Source organism: Suncus etruscus, chromosome 4, assembly GCF_024139225.1.
Source record: "Suncus etruscus isolate mSunEtr1 chromosome 4, mSunEtr1.pri.cur, whole genome shotgun sequence".
Taxonomy (NCBI): Eukaryota; Metazoa; Chordata; class Mammalia; order Eulipotyphla; family Soricidae; genus Suncus; species Suncus etruscus.
The window spans coordinates 23,983,012-24,000,359 of NC_064851.1; the positions used below are offsets into that span (position 1 = coordinate 23,983,012).

The 17,348-nt window shown below is 45.8% G+C and overlaps 1 protein-coding gene across 1 annotated transcript in view; it reads left to right on the forward strand.

The window, feature by feature from the left end:
- The first annotated feature begins 1,618 nt into the window (after positions 1-1,618).
- LRRC38 (leucine rich repeat containing 38) overlaps positions 1,619-17,348 on the forward strand; it is a 31,942-nt gene continuing 16,212 nt past the window's right edge. The window contains exons 1-2 of the mRNA XM_049772538.1: positions 1,619-1,822; positions 1,923-2,970. Coding sequence (XP_049628495.1) covers positions 1,619-1,822; positions 1,923-2,970 — 1,252 coding nt within the window. The remainder of the gene's footprint in view (positions 1,823-1,922; positions 2,971-17,348) is intronic.

Here is a 17,348-nt window from a genome sequence, read left to right on the forward strand (position 1 = left end):
GACAGGATGCATAAGCAAGAAAGAGCTGCAGGATCCCAGTGCCTCAAAGCTTCTTTCTCTTGGATACCTCACATACACACCCCACCTCCAGCAAACACTTGTCCTCTCTTGAGCCCTTGGCTCTACCCCAAAGGATCAAATTTTGATCCACCCAAAAGGCTTCTGGACTGCATGTGCCTCTGGAAAAGGCTGGGGGCTTAGCTTTGTGGCTTGGGAACCTGAGCTGTCTCCCATCAATGCTCACAAGGGGTAGGGCCAGAGCAGGGGCACTGGGGAACCAATGGTCAACAGCTGTTCCCTTTGTTATTTCGGTCTGCATGAGACCAAAATACCTTTTCTAGGGTATTTGAACCAGAACAGCCAATAGTAGGATGATCTCTAAGTGGTTTTGTGGGCCTTTTTTTTTTTTTAAAGAAAATTTTCAGAAATGGGGCAGAGGAAAATGAATTGGGCTTGAAGGAATGTTGATGGGAATACATATCTGAGAGGGTCTGAGCCTAAATGGAGGGCCATAATACTTGGATCCTTCAGTCTCCCCACCTATAGGGAAGGCAGCTGGGACTCTTCTTCTTTCTTCTTCTTCTTCTTCTTCTTCTTCTTCTTCTTCTTCTTCTTCTTCTTCTTCTTCTTCTTCTTCTTCTTCTTCTTCTTCTTCTTCTTCTTCTTCTTCTTCTTCTTCGGGGGTCTTTTCTTCTTCATATTATTATTATTATTATTATTATTATTATTATTATTATTATTATTATTTGGGGGTCACACCCGGCAGCACTCAGGGGTTACTCCTGGCTCTGCGCTCAGAAGTCACTCCTGGAAGGCATGGGGGATCATATGGGATATGGGATGCCGGGATTTGAACCACTGTCCTTCTGCAGGCAAGGCAAATGCCGTACCTCCATGCTATCTCTTCGGCCCCGCAGCTGGGACTTTGAGTGGAAAGATGAGTACAAGATAGTTGGTCTTATTTCTTTTCTATTCACCAGATTACCTCCCTTCCTTTCTTTTTCCTTCTGTCCTTTCTTCATCTTTTTTCCTCCCTCCCTCCCTCCCTCCCTCCCTCCCTCCCTCCCTCCCTCCCTCCCTCCCTCCCTCCCCCCTCCCTCCCTCCCTCCTCCCTCCCTCCCTCCCTCCCTCCCTTCCTTCCTTCCTTCCTTCCTTCCTTCCTTCCTTCCTTCCTTCCTTCCTTCCTTCTTTTATTTTTTGGCCCACACCCAGAGATCCAAAGATGCTCAGGGCTCACTCCTCACAGCAGTGAGCATAGGCAGTGCTCAGGGACCATACCATAAACAGGGCAAGCTCCTTACTCCTACTATCCCTAGGCTTTACTGTTCCTATTTCATTTTTTTTTCTTCCTATTTTGGTTTTGGGGCCATACCTCACAGGCTTAGCTTGCTCCGGGTTCTCCACCTGTGGTACTCAGAGATTTCTGCAGTGCTGGGTTGATATCTGTATCTCTGTCATGGGAAGCTCTGCTCAAGAAACTCTCTAAGTCTGACCTAATATTGTCTTGACTGGGGGCACTGCTCATAAAGCCGGTGAGAAACTTTCTTCCATTTTACAAAGGGGACACACAAAAGGGTGCGGGGTAGAGCTGGGGGGGGGGGCAGTGACCAGAGGAAGTATGACCCTGGTGGCCCTGAGGCCACACTATTGGAACCCAGAGCTTAAGACCCGCAGATATGACAGCAGCGACAGTTCTGGCTGGTGCATGCCAGTTCTTTATCAGCCCATGGCCAGCATGGAAAGTGCTGACCTTTCTGCCTTCCTTGGAAGCACAGCAGGGGGGCCCTGGCAGCTGCCCGTTGGCCTCCTAGAGATGGGTCAAGTGCGGATGGGGGAGGGAAAAGGGAGGAAGATCCGTTATTCAGGAGCTAGCAGGGGGTGACTCGAGCTGCGTCCTGCCCCTAAGACCCCCGAATTACCAGGGGGCGCAGAACTGGAGAGAGACCCAGGTCATACTCCCAGGGGGTGCGCGCAAGGAGCGCGCTGTGAGCGAGGGCGCACGTCCCAGACAGTCCCCGGGAGCACCGCCTGGGACGCCTGGGGCGGGGGGGACGTGGAAACTAGCTGTCGGGGGCTGCCCGATTGATCTCATCGGCGGGTCTCTGAAAGAAAGCCTTGCATTAGAGGCCCTTTTCGGGGACGGCCCCTCGGTGGCCCCCCGCCACCGCTCCTCCGCCTTTCCACGGGGATTTTCCTGCGGGCGAATTTTCAGTCCCGTGTCTCTCATCCCCGCCTCTTCCCCCACGTCCCCAACCCTCCGTTCCCGGGGTCCTTGCACGCCCAGAGCCCGCCCGAGCTCGCGGGGTGAGCAGGCGCCCCGCGTGGCCATGCGCCCCCGCAACGCGCCTCGGGCTCCCGCTGGCTCCGCCGCCGCGCTCGGGCTCTGCAGCCTCCTGCTGCTGCCGGGACTCGGGCGGCCGTGCCCGGCGGGCTGCGCCTGCGGCGACCCGCACACCGTGGACTGTCGCGATCGCGGGCTGCCCAGCGTGCCCGACCCCTTCCCCCTGGACGTGCGCAAGCTGCTGGCGGCCGGCAACCGCATCCAGCGCATCCCCGAGGACTTCTTCATCTTCTACGGCGACCTGGTCTACCTGGACTTGAGGAACAACTCGCTGCTGGCGCTCGAGGAGGGCACGTTCCGCGGCTCAGCCAAGCTCGCCTTCCTGGACCTCAGCTACAACAACCTGACCCAGCTCGGCGCCGGCGCCTTCCGCTCGGCGGGGCGGCTGGTGCGGCTGAGCCTGGCCAACAACCGGCTGGCCGGCGTGCACCCCGACGCCTTCGAGACCCTCGAGTCGCTGCAGGTGCTCGAGCTGCACGGCAACAACCTGCGCGCCCTCGACGTGGCCGCCCTGGACGCGCTTCCCGCGCTGCGCACCCTGCGCCTGGATGGCAACCCTTGGCTTTGCGACTGCGACTTCGCCCACCTCTATACCTGGATCCAGGAGAACCAGGCCAAGTTGCCCCAAGGTGAGTCGGTGGGGTGGGAGGGAGGGAGCAGGGAGAGGAAACACCCTACCCCCAAACCCCTATGCCCTAGGTGACTGACTAGTTCAGGGCTTGGATGCTCTTGGGTAAATGAAAGTTGAATGTGAGTTGCTTAGGGTGTCCTTCTGGTGGTGGGGTCCTCAGCCAAAACTGAGAGAGAGAGAGAGAGAGAGAGAGAGAGAGAGAGAGAGAGAGAGAGAGAGAGAGAGAGAGAGAGAGAGAGAGAGAGAGAGACCGTTTGTATGTGTCTGTGTCTCTATGTGTGTGTGTCTGTGTCTGTCTGCGTGTCTGTGTGTCCGAGTGTCCGTGTCTCTATGTGTCTGTGTCTCTGTGTGTATGTGGGCTAGTTTCTCAGCTCTCATGATCTGCTCCACCACCCTCACTTTTTAAAGTAAGATGAATGATGTATCTGGGTTTCTAGGACCACAATCAGTTTCTGGGATTTAGGGCCTTAGGATTGGTGGAGGGGAGTTATTTTACTGAGCCCTCCTATAGAGAAGGCATGCTTGTGTATGTGTCAGCACCTATTTGAACTATCTTTAACCTAGAGAGCCAGCTAGGCAGTTCTCACAACTCACAACTCACAACCAGAAGCCTCTGGTCCCTGAGCAGGTCTGGTCTCTCAGCTCCCAATGTTTTTTTTTTTTTTTTTTTAATCCAGTATAAGAAATAGCTCTGGTGAGGGACTCATGGTGGTCTGAGGCAAGGGAAAATTTTTCTAGGTCTGTGTTCTTGCCATCCTAAAATGGAATCTCCCAGAGAAAGACCTTGGAGCTGCTGAAGTCTTCTTTCTTGATGGACAGTTCCAGTGGTGACCAGATAAAAAACTCGCTTGGCAGGAAAGAATAAGAGAGCACAAAGCAACTGAGCATTCCTGTGGAATCTAGCAGGAAGGGTAAAAAGTCAGAGCAGATACTGGGGGTGCTGGGGCCTGCTGAGGGATGCTGCTCATTATCTCCTGGGCTCCATCTTCTGGTAGGTGAGTTATAGCCTTGTGGTGAGCACCAAAAAAAGTCCTCAGCAGGGCACTCTGAAGCCAGATTGCCTTTGCCTTGCCTGGAGAATTGGAAAATAGGAGCCAGAGGTGCCAGGCATTCATTAAAAAAGTGATATAGCCAGGGACGTGGCCTAGTGGTAGAACACTTGCCTTGCATATAAAAGGCCCTGGGTTTAATTCCCAGTAGGATTCAGTAACTTGAGAATTGTCAGGAGTGACACCCAGCAGAGAACTGGGATTAGCTCCTGAACACTACTGAATATGGCTCCCCAAAACCAACCAACCAAACAAACAAAAATAACAACAAAAGGTAAATAAAAGGTGACATATACAGCCTGGGGTACAAACCTCTGCACTTAGGCATCACTCAGCAGCTCTTTTGTTACAGGCAATTTCGTTTTATTTTTATTTTATTTGTTGGTTATCGGTGGTCACACCCAGGTGATACCCAGGGGGGTTAACTCCTGACTCTGTGCTCAGAAATCGCTCCTGGCAGGCTCAGGGAGACCATATAGGATGATGGGATTGAACCACTGGTTTGTTCTGGGTCTGCTGGGTACAAGTGACAAACACCCTACTGCTGTGCTATTTCTCTGGCCCATGCTGTTTGTTTTTAAACATTTTATTTTATTTTTACAATGCATTTTAAATTTAACTACCGTGAGATATACTTACAAGTTGTTCATAGTTGAGTTTCAGTTTATACAATGTCCAAAACCTATCCTTCAACAATGTATGCTTCCTGTCACCAATGTCCTCAGTTTCCCTCCTTCCTCCCCTTCTGCCTGCCTCTATGGCAGACATTTATCTTCTCTCTCTCTCTCTCTCTCTCTCTCTCTCTCTCTCTCTCTCTCTCTCTCTCTGTCTCTCTCTCTCTCTCTCTCTCTCTCTCTCTTTCTCACTGTGCCTTCATTTTTTTTCCTTTTAGACACTATGGTTTGCAATAATGTTACTGAAGGGGTGTTGTATATATCCTTTTAACACCCGGTTCTCCGTTCAGGTGATTGTTTTCACCTATCATTGTCATAGAGCTTTATTCTCTGCCCAGACTGCACTCCTCTAATCTTTGCTGGAAGCTTCTTATCATGGGCCACTCCTCCTAGTCCTCTCCTCTGTTTTCTTTGAGTACTATTATTGTATTATCTTTTTTTTTTAAATACCACAAATAAGTTTGATTATTTTATGTCTATACTTCTCCCTCTAATTCATTTCACTCAGCATAATGGCCTGCATATCTATGTATAAGCAAATTTCATGTCAGAGGCTGGATTTTAATATAAGAACAAGTTCTTCTTAGATGAGACTTGTGAGATGTAGAATCCCCCTATTTTCAGCATTGCCTTTCTTCAGTTATCTGACTCCCAGGTCCTCCTTCTCATCATAAGATTGTCCTGGAAGGGGTCTATCCAAAGGAACATGAAACTGTAACACGGGGTCTGCCTCATTCTGCTTGTATTGTTCCAGTTTACTAAGAAAGTTGGCATCCTCAACTCCCTTGATTAATTGAGCTGGCACAATTGACTCTGTTGTCATTTGCATGAAGAAAAATTATTCTTGGTCAGAGGGCATAAGCTTTAGAGTCTGCTCCATATGAATCACTGTAATCTTGAACACCACCCATCTGGGCCTCAGTTTCTTCAGTTATTTTTTGTTTTGTTTTTGGATCACACCTGGCAGCACTCAGAGGTTACTCCTGGCTCTGTGCTCAGAAATTGCTCCTGACAGGCACTGTGGAAACATATGGGATGCTGGGATTAGAACCAATGAATCACCATTTGTCCTGGATTGGCGCCATGCAAGGCAAACACCCTTTCACTCTGCTATCTCTCTGGCCCAGTTTCCTCATCTTTGAATACTTCGATTGACTTCTGAGGTCTTACAGAGTCCTGGATTTATAGACTGAGGTCATAGATTTGAATTGGATCCTGAATTAAAAACTAGATGTTGGTCAGGTAGATAGTACAATAGGTGGAGAGTTGCCTTGAAGAGACCAATCTGAGTTAGATACAAAAGGCCTATATGGTCCCTAGAGGCCCTGAGAACAGAGATCCCTGAGCACATTGGCAGGAGTAAACTCTGATCATCACTGGACATACCCCCTCAAACAAAAAACTATGAGAAACTAGGTATCTCTGGGTGGTCATTTTACTTCACTGAACTTCACCTTGTCCATGTGAGGCACTGAGATTTAGTAATGTTGCCTAATACTTTAGAACAAATTATCTGCATGAAAATAAGATCACGTGAGTGAGAGTTAGGACCAGCATAAATGTGAGGGTAGATTTTCCTGCCTACAACATAGGAGAGAGGGACTCCAGCTGGGGATATGAATAGGGGGCAGTGTGCATGGTTTCAAGGGAATATGGGATGGAGGATCTCATCCAGGGTAGTGAGGATGGACTTTGAGTACTGGACATGGCTGAATGCCAAATATAGCCAAGACTATATTTCTATATTCACGGGCTGCTCATGTATGTTCTCAGAACTGTGAAACTAGCCAGGGGTATAGAGGTATGGAATAGTATCATCCTTGACCTGAGGGAGCTGGACTCCAATCCAAATTTAGCCCTGTGAACCTAAACCAGTGTCTGGTTTCACTGAACCTCAGTTTCCAAAATTCTGAGGTCAGTGTGCAGTGGTCATTCCTACCCCATGCTTATTGTCTGGGTTGAATGAGTCATTTTGCAAAGGGCACAAAAGTGCTTGGTGTATAGTAGGTGCCTGAAAGCTGCCAGTATCTCTTTCCTTCTCCGGGGCATACTTCTGATATTTTCACAGGCTGTGGGGCAAATGACCAAGAGCCTCTGGCCCTGTCTAGATCCAGGTGCTGCTACTCCTCACCAGTTGCATGACCTTTTCTTAGATTACCTGAACATGAGGTCAGAGGTCAGCAGAAGTCAACTGTGCAATGGAATGATTCTACCCACCTAGAGGGTTGTTGGGAAGATTAGTTGGATACTATGGATAAGAGCTTAGAACAGTTAGGCTTGGACATGCTGTACATAAATAGTCATTAGTGCTATTTGTTTGGGGGTGCTTCCTGATTGAGCTTGGGGACCCAGGGACTACTCCTGGTGATCTGTAGCCAGCTCTATGGGTCAGTGTTTTTGTGCCTGGGCCAGGAATGGTGGTGATTGTAGGTCCAGCATGCTGGAAATCCCTAAGGTTACATCCATCATGGTATTAGAGGAAAGGTCAGGTGCCAAGAATTGAGTTTAGGTCTTTCACATGCAAAACCCTTTGAGCTTTCTCTCCAGCCCTTTGCTCTCCTGTTTTAACTCCAAGTCCCAAAGAAGTGATATAGGCCACTTGCCTAAGGTCAGAACTTAAGGGTTACCTGATACCAGCTCCCAGCTCCCCACCAGAACACTCATCCAGTTCCTGTTGCTTTTTTCAAATGAGGAACAGGGGAAGGCGAAAAGTCACTTCTGTCCTGCAGACTTTACCCTCCATTTCCAGTCCTCCTCCCCCAGACAAGCAAAGTAGAGCTGAGCAAATGACCTTGACCAGCTCTGACGATTACACTCAAATGTTCAGCTTCCAGTGAGTCGTGCATTTGCTCCGGTGATGGAGCACTCAGCCCACATCCCCAGGGGAAGAAAGAACTTGGGCAGTTAGGCAGGGCTGGGTAAGAGCTGTACTGTAAAAACTGAGTTGGAGGGAGGGGGAGGACACAGCCCAGTCTGCCAGGATTTTCAGCAACTAAAATTTTAAAAACAGATCAAACCAACAACCATGCTCACCACCCCTAGAATGACAAATTAGCTCAGGATTTTAGCTCCACAACCAGGACTGTTTAGTATGTATGTCTCACGCAAGATTTGGAGCATGAAAATGTTTTTTTCTAATCGGGCATCTTGTATTTATTTACATTGTCATCCTATCCTGGAATCTACCTTGCAGTTTATACATGCCTTCTCTTTTTTGTTTGTTTTATTTTGAGGGCCATACCTGACAGTGCTCAGGTGTTACTTCTAACTTTGTACTCAGGGATCACTCCTGGTGGGCTCAGGGGACAGTATAGGATACAGAGATTGAATCCAGGTGGACTGCATGCAAGACAAAGTCCTACCCAGTGTCCTATTGCTGCAATCTCAGAAGCATATCTTTTAAGGCAGCAGTGCATGGCAGTTACCTTAACACATAATTTATCTACCAAGAAACCTCTTGGTTTCTTCACCTCTCTGAAGTACTAAATGAAGGGCTTTCACCAAGTCAAGTAGTTGGTGGCTGAGATGATCTTTGTCTTTGGGTATCAACTCCATTCATAATTTTTGCTTATGTACAGGGAATGCAGCAGGAGAGGGTGAGAAAGTCCCTAGCATTGCTCCTTTCCCATCTCTGATGCTCCTGCTTTGCCTCCTTTCAATCTCAGATTCTGCACCTGAATTTCTAGATCACGGGCATTTGGGACAGTGTGTCACATGGTGATGGTCTCTCTGTCAGACTTGGAAGCCAGAGATTTGGAGCATCTCTCCAAAAATGACCAGTTGGAATAGAGAGGTAGGATAAAATAGAGAGATATCTGGGGAGCCAGAGAAACAGCAATGATCTTTAATGACATTTGCAGTTTCAAGCCTTTATTTTCTCTTCACTTTTAGATCAAATGGAAGGGAGTGAAAACACAATGGTATTTCTTGGAGAACCACCTTTGTTATGGATGGAGTCAGTTTGAAATGCAGTTCCTGAGTCTCCAGACCTACAGATAAGGAAAGAGGCCAGGCAGCTGCATTTCATACTGGAAATTCTCCCCTTTGCCTCTTTGCCCCCCCCCCACATACACACACACACACACACACACACACACACACAAATACACACACTGTTTCTCTTTCTCTCACACACACAAACACAAACTCAAATACACACATACAAAGTCAAGCTTTTCTCAGGTCTGCACAGCTGCTAATTCCTGGTTGAGCATTTACAGCAGTTTCAGAAAGCCAGTGACTTCATGAGTTGAATTGTTGCGATCTCCCTGAGCCACGGATTTTTTTCCTTTGGTAAACAAAGCAATGTGGGTAGGGTCATTTTCAGGCCCTTTCCAATTCTAAAATTCTCTGACTTCAGGGAAAGGGAAAGGCCAGTGAGAAAGTACAGCCTTTAGGGTGCTTGTAGTGGAGGAGTTTCTTCCCAGGCAACGCAGGGTTCACTGAACCAAGTAAAGCTCTGGAGGCCCCAAGAACTTCTGGGGTAACTAGCACCATGTCCTTGGGCCCTTGCCTTGAACCACTAACCTGAACTCTGCTTAGGAGGTTCTCCAACTCCACCTCTTACCAAAAAAAAAAAAAAAAAAATCAGGAGGGAAAGATAGTTCTTTGAATTTTGGAGAAGTTGAGGCTTTGGGAGGTCAGATTCCTCCCAAATCCCTCTATTAGAATCTAGAGATCTGAAAACCCTGGACATGAAGTCCTTAGAGGCATGAAAGTCACCAGGGCATTTCCCATGCATCTGGCTTTTGTGGAAGTAACAGAATGAAAAAGACTTGGGTTTGACAAACCATTGCCAGTAGACAGAGATCTGTTCATTTCTTGGGATTCTTTGAGGTAGAAATACCAGGGTGAAAGTCAGAATATTTTAAATGTCTGGGTATCTTTTTTGACTAATTGCCTCCCAGAGGCTGGCAGCACTGGCAAGGATGCAGTACCCATCTCTCTAGCCCAATTCTGCCCTTTTATGCATTATTTATTTAAGAAATGTTTTCCAATCTGAAAGGCAAAAATGGTCACGTCTCCTTATTGCTTTAATTTGCAATTTGCATTATTTGATCACCAGCTGAGTGGAAGTTCTTTGTGTGTGCTTAGACATTTAAGAGACTCATGTTCCAGGCACAGGTCGACTGAGGTCTTCTTCCTTCTTGCTAGTGACCTCCCTCCTGCCTCTAACAGGTCTATGCATGTCCAATGTGTCACAGGCTAATGCATTTTTAACTTGGCTCTTAATTAGAGTTGCATCACAGGGTGTCACCTTTCTCAGAATCCCTGGTGCCCAGGGCCCCGATGTCAACTTTTACAGGCACTATGGTCTGGAGTTCCAAGGGGGAGCCAACGACAAACATGACCTAAGATAACCTCATTTCTTATTCAGTTTTGTCTGCTCCCTAGTGAGCCCCACTGTCCTAAATACTAGAGCTTTCTGAAGATGTCACATTCACTGTGCATTTTATCACTGAACTCGGAGGTTGAGCAATGGACTTACTTTTCTGCTCGTCTTACACAGTTGCACAGGCACCTTTGGGGATTCATTTTTGGAGAAATCACTGTTAGCTATGCTGACCCTGGTACCTGGGTTAAGCACTTTCAGCTAAGTGAGCTCCGACTTCTACTCTCCCAGAATATTCACATCGACAAGTCTCTAAAGAAGTTTCGAAAGGCCGGGGGGATAGCCTAGCAAAAGGGCATTTGCCTTGCACATGGCTAACCAAGGATGGACTGTGGTTCGATCCCCGGCATCCCATGTGGTCCCCCAAGCCAGAGGCGATTTCTGAGCGATTAGCCAGGAGTAACCCCTGAGGGTCACTGGGTGTGGCCCCCTCCAAAAAAAACTATACCCGCCCCGCCAAAAGAAGTTTTGAAGGAAGTAATTGGTAGGACACTTGCTGTGCCACTGTGAAGAATTGCACATCTATGGGCTATTGTGAGGTCCAAAATTAGGCACATTCATGGGTCCATGAGCCAAATGCTGGAATTGGATCTTGAACTGGTTGGTGTGTGATCACAGCCAGGGAGCAGAGAACAGGTGTCAATTTTGGGAACATCCTGTCCTTGGGCCCTATAATCCTTCTCCTCTGTTTCCCTTCTCCTCTTCCTCCTTCCTCTTTTCTTCTCCCTTCCCTTTCATTGCAATATTAAGTATCTCTTAATTCCTCCTACTTCTCCATTCACTTCCTTTTCTTTCCTCCTCCTTCCACCTCCCTCTTCCTTTCCTCTCCTCCTATCACTTGCCTCCTCCTTTTCATCTTCCTTCCCCATTTATACCCTCATTTTCATTCAGCTTTCTGCTTCCTTCTGACCCTTTCAGATTTTACTTCTCACTATCCTTACAACTGCCTAGGATGGTTAAGAACCTGTCCTGAATGAACTCCCTGGATCTTGTCTTGTCTCTGTGACCTCTGTTGGACCTTGCCAATCCATTGTCTTATTCTTTTTTGAGGAACCCAAATGCATCTTGTCCTTCTTGAATCTCCAACAGCTGCTGCACTGCATAGCTATTTAGGAAACTGAACCTGGAAGACTTTCCCTTCCACTATGATCTGGTGCTGCACATCCTTATAGGATCACGAATCCATTCTATGTCTTTAAAATACTCTATCTGGATACATTTACTTAAAATTCTTGAGCAAAGAATGACAGGACAGTATTGTGGACTTAATTATGCCCCCATCTATTCACATGTGTACATCTTACTCCTTGGTACTTAAGATCACAACCTTATTAGAAGTTATATTTGTTTATAAATGCACCCAAGGATTTGTTCTGATGAGGTACAGTAGGACACACAGACCAGAACATGTCTTGTGAAGGAAGATATTTTCATCCTCACAGAGTCAGAAACATGAGGCAAGAGTTGCTAAAATTTCCTTTCCATGTGGAGAAATAAGCACTAACAGTCCAAATTGAGCTTTTATTTATTTTCCTGGGTGGGAGAGAATTTATCTCAGTTTCTGCCCTAGGCAGCTGCTCTCAATGACTTTGTTTATGGGTGTTGATTCTGTTCCAACATAAATTTAGCAGTTTAGGGGCAGTAGAAGTCCAAATCTATAACTATGAATGCACCTGAGCACCTCAAAGTGTTAGGAAGGAGGGAAGAAAGGAAGGAAGGAAGGAAAAAGGGAAGGAAGGAATGAAGGAAGAAAGGAAGGAAGGAAGGAAGGAAGGAAGGGAGGGAAGTAAGGAGGAAGAGAGGGAAGAAGAGAGGGAGGGAAGGAGGGAAGGAAGGAAGGAAGGAAGGGAAGGAGGAAAATTAGAAAAAATAAATTAAAAATAACAAGTGGAGGCTCAAAGCAACTGTGACCAGTTAAGAATCTTTGACTTGGGGGCCAGATAAATAGCACAGGTTAAGGTGTTTGTCTTGCATGCAGCCAACATAGGACAGACCCTGATTCAAAACCTGGCATCCCATATGGTTCCCAGAGCCTGCCAGGAGCAATTTCTGAGTGTAGAGCCAGGAGTGACTCCTGAGCGCTGCCAAGTGTGACCCTCAAAAGCCAAAAACCGAAAAAAAAAAAAGAATCTTAGACTTGGTGAGAATAAGGTGGCTTGAACATAATTGTGAAAAATAAAGTCCCAATAGGGGCCGGAGCAATAGCACAGCAGTAAGATGTTTGCCAAGTTTGATTTCCGGCATCCCATATGGTCCCTCGAGCCTACCTAGGAGTTATTTCTGAGCGTAGAGTCAGGAGAAACCCCTGAGCGCTGCCGAGTGTGACCCAAAAACAAACAAAAAAGAAACAGAATAATGTGTATTTAGCAACTGGTACATGCATGTGCAGAATAAAATTTAAAAAATAAAAATCAAAGGGCCAGAGCAGTGGCGCAAGCAATAAGGTGTCTGCCTTGCACGTGCTAGCCTAGGACAGACTGTAGTTCAATCCTCTGGGCATCCCATATGGTCCCCCAAGCCAGGAGTGATTTTTTTAATAATATCTTTATTTAAACATCTTGATTACAAATATGATTGTGATTAGGTTTCAGTCATGCAAAGAACACCTCTCTTCACCAGTGCAACATTCCCACCACCAATGTCCCATATCTTTCTCCATTCCACCCCACCCCCACCTGTACTCTAGACAAGCTTTCCAGTTCCCTCATTCATTCACAGGGTTATAGTAGTTCTCAGTGTAGTTATTTCTATAACTGCATTCACCACTCTTTGTGGTGAGCTTCATGAAGTGAGCTGGAAGTGCCAGCCCTCCTCTTATTGTCTCTGAAGATTGTTGCAAAAATGACTTTTATTTTTCTTAAAACCCATAGATGAGTGAGACTATTCTGCATCTCTCTCTCTCTCCCTCTGACTTATTTCACTCAGCATAATAGATTCCATATACATCCATGTATAGGAAAACTTCATGACTTCATCTCTCCTGATGGCTGCATAATATTCCATTGTGTATATGTACCACAGTTTCTTTAGCCATTCGTCTGTTGAAGGGCATCTTGGTTGTTGCCAGGAGTGATTTTTTAGTGCATAGCCAGGAGTAACCCTTGGGTGTCACCTGGTATGGCAAAACAAAACAAAACAAGACAAACAAACAAAAAAATCAAGTCCCATGAAAACAAATTTAGTCACTTCCTGATGCTCCCTGGAAGCTTTATCTGGAACAATGACTCCTCCTGTTTAACAGGTTTTAAGTCAGGTCTTCCCCCTGCTCAGAAGTCTCCAGTGCCTCCCACATCATTGAGAATAAAAACCACCAGTGGTTGAGTGGTCTTGACCTGATAGTGTGGGCATGGATACAGCCCAGAAAGCATACAACAACAATACTACCACTACTCCAACAAAAACCAATTTGGAAGGAAGAAAAGAGTAGAAGCCAAAACAGTTGTAGGGCTTCCCAGTTCAACCATTATCTCACCTTTCCTACTTTCACCCTGATTTCCTACCATTCTACTCTTTATACATTCCAGGCACCCCTTGCTCTTCTACAAACACACCAGGCACAAGTAAAAAGAAGGGTCATTAGGCTTACTGACATCCCTCTCCCTGGGATGTCCTTCTTCTAGTGCCCTTTTAGTTCCCATCTCGTAGGCCTATTTTAAGCCTTTTCTCTGGTTTCACGGAACTCTGTAACCTGCTACCTCCACCTCTCTGCCCTCCCCAGCCTATCTCTCCTTTATAACACATGCCACCATTTGCTGTAGAATATATCTTACGTATTTGTTCTTTATCTGTCTCCCCTTACCACATTGTAGCTATTAGGGCAGAAACTTGTCACTTTGTTTATGATTTTAATTCTAGTGCTAGAACTGTGCCTGGTATATTAGAGATGCTAAGCACATGTTTTCTGCGCTGCCGAATGACTCAGTGGATAGATACTGAGACCAGGGAGGGGGCAAGAGCAGAGAGGAGGAGACCTCTGGAGCCATCCCCTTGATCAATGAGAACATTAATAAGGAATTAATACAGGGAGGGACCTTGGCTTATTCCAAGGCACACATCTGAGTAAAATTTCAGACATGGTGACACAAGGCTGGGAGGGATATCTTGGGAATAGGTGGGAGTCCCCAAGTCTCTTCTTGGGCTTTCTACCCATTAGAAAGGCACAAGGATTCTGTATTTGGGGAATGGCTTCCAGCAATAAAAACAAATGGATGCTCAACAGGCAAATGGTGACTTTGCAAGTATCTGGTCCTATCTATGGATGTCTAAGAGGCTATCACAGAACATGAGCAGCTAACTCTGACCTCAGAAGTTACACATGGATGAAAAATCCAAGGAAGTGTATTTGATAAACTATAAGGAGGAGTAACTATTAAGGCTTCATTTGACATTGGGCTGCATTGAGCTTGCATTCCTGGGGACTGTGCTCATTGATGCATAGGGAGCATTGGGTATGGGGTGAGATTTCCGCCCATGGTACTCTTGCCCCCTGAATCTGATTCTCTTTTCATTTTCTCCTGATGGAGTTGTTGAAGGAGTGTCTTATAGGAGGGACATTGTAAATGAAATTCAGTGACTGTCTGCCTTAATGCCCAGAGAAATTGCCTTACCACCCTTAATCTCCTTCCTTATGCTTCTTTCTGAACCTCAGTAAAAAAAAAATTTTTTTTTTAAAGCGGGCAACTTGAAAGGAAAGAAAAAGCCACGTGCACTTCTCAGATCTTGCTCTGCCCAGGCTGAATCTGGAGAAACTGAATTACCTGCTCACAACCAGAATCGGCTTCTATATATGTTTCATGTATGTCAAATTCACATCTAGCTCTCTTCGGAACAAGGCTGCTGACTTTTGTGGCTCTCCATGAGAACTTGTATAACAGGGTTCTCCAACATATCAAAGCTGTCTATGTATACAACTAGATCCTCTCAACCATTTATCCATTCATTCGTAAATTCATATTTGCCATGCTTCTGCTCTATGCTCTAGAATGTGTGTGTCACACACATTAGACACACTCTCAAATATTATATAAAAGTTCAAAGTGGGCTGGAGAGATAGCATAACAGTAGGGCATTTGCCTTGCATGTGGCCAACCTGGGAGGGTCCCAGTTCGATTCCCAGCACCTATATGGTCCCTCAGCCTGGCGGGAGATTTCTGGGTGCAGAGCCAGGAGTGACCCCTAAGCATCGCTTGGTGTGGACCAATAACCAATAAATCAATACATAAAGTTTAAAAAAATAACTAGAAGTCCAAAGTTTCTTAGCTGCTATCAAAAATACTACTTTGGATTTAGAAAAAACTTAGTGAGGAATGTGAATAAAAATTATTTGAATTTCTTAGTGGCAACTAGAGCTGATGAAACATATTTTGGGGCACATGCAGTGGTATGCAGGACTTACTTCTGGCTCTGTGTAGGGGAATCATTTCTAGCAGGGCTCTGGGAACCATATGGAGTGCCAGGGATCAAACCTTGTATAAAACAAGCATCTATTATATTATTTTTCTGGCACCCAGACCAAACACTTCTAGAAAGAAACAAATTCATCTCTGTTTGCTAAGCATATAGCAGCAAATCCTGTTCTACTCTCTTGAGACAAACATTTCAGAAGATCAGAGAAGCTTACATTATTTTATTTTTTTGTTTTGTTTTGTTTTTGGGCCACAGCCAGCGGTGCTCAGGGGTTACTCCTGGCTGTCTGCTCAGAAATAGCTCCTGGCACGCACAGGGGACCATATGGGACACCGGGATTCGAACCAACCACCTTAGGTCCTGGATCAGCTGCTTGCAAGGCAAACACCGCTGTGCTATCTCCATGGACCCGAGAAGCTTACATTATAAGCTTGTTTAGTCTACCCCTCTTCATTTTTAGATGGAAAACTGGCACAGAGAGGCTTAATGACTTGTGCAGAATGGGCTAGTTTAATGCCTTAACTGGATCCAGTCCCGACCTCCCTTTCTGGGAGTTCTTTGTTCATGGCAAAGGGGGCTAGAATCCATGATAGCTCAGGGACTTTGGATTTAGATCCATAATGGGTGGAACTTAACTCATACATTTACCATTGTGTGACCTGGACATCATGCTAATGCTCTCTGCACAGTGGTTTTCTCATGTATAAAATATGGACAGTAATAATAAGTATCTACTGCAGAGGTTCTCAGATTTTTTAGTGTGATATCCCTTTCTTAGAAAAAAAATCATCATCTGTAAATTAACCTTCTTTGAACAAACACAGAAAAAGCACCTTCCCCCTAATTGCATCCAAATGCTTCTATTAACCCATGGATCATCTTAGTGTTCCCACTTGGGAAAAAATCTGTCTGTTGTGAGGGTCACAAAGTTAAGTGCTATAAAGTGCTTGCCAAGGTACATGGTGCACTAAAAACATTTACACATACCTGTAGCTATTTCTGTCACTGCTGGAAATCAATGACCTATGTCACTACCCTCAAGGACCCAGTGCTGAAAGCTCACACTGGGTCACAGGTGTGATTCATAATGGCATTATGAAAGGTTTGGAATGTTGAGTAGGATCTCCTACTAGCCCTCACTATGTGTATTTGAAGAATGGATCAATTGTTAACTCACAAATTACCATAACAATAGTGATTTAATGTGGCCCTGTGTCACTCTGACCTCCAATTTCATTATCCCTTCTTTTCATTGAGCATCCTGCCTTAGTCTTCCTAGACCCTCTTGGATGACTCTGAGCCCATCTGGATAATCCAGGATAATGTCCTTATTTTAAGACTCTTAATTTACCTGAAAAATCTTTTTGCCAAGCAAGATAACATTCATATATTGGGCTTCACAAATGCAAGGCAAGTGTTGCCATCCCTAGCTCCATCTATTTGTGGTGGTCTGGATAGATCAACAGAGACTAATTGTTTGACTTTTGGCAAAGACACAGAGTTTTTTTGAGCCCTGGTTTTTGCATCTAGTATATTCCCTATATCTGTACATCTCAAGCCTAGCAGCTATTGTTAGTCACAATATCCAAGGGGTGCAAGCAATCTGCTGGCCCATTGACAGATGACTAGATAAACAAAATATGGCTCATTCATTCAGTAGAATATTATTCAGCCTTGAAGGCAAGGAGATTCTGTCACATGCCACTTTCTAAATGAGTCCTGAGGAAGTGAAATAAGCCAGAAATCCAAAGACAAGTACTGGGGCTGGAGCGATAGCACAGCAGTAAGGCATTTTCTTTGCATGTGGCTAACACAGGATGGACCTCAGTTTGAATCCTGGCATCCCATATAATCC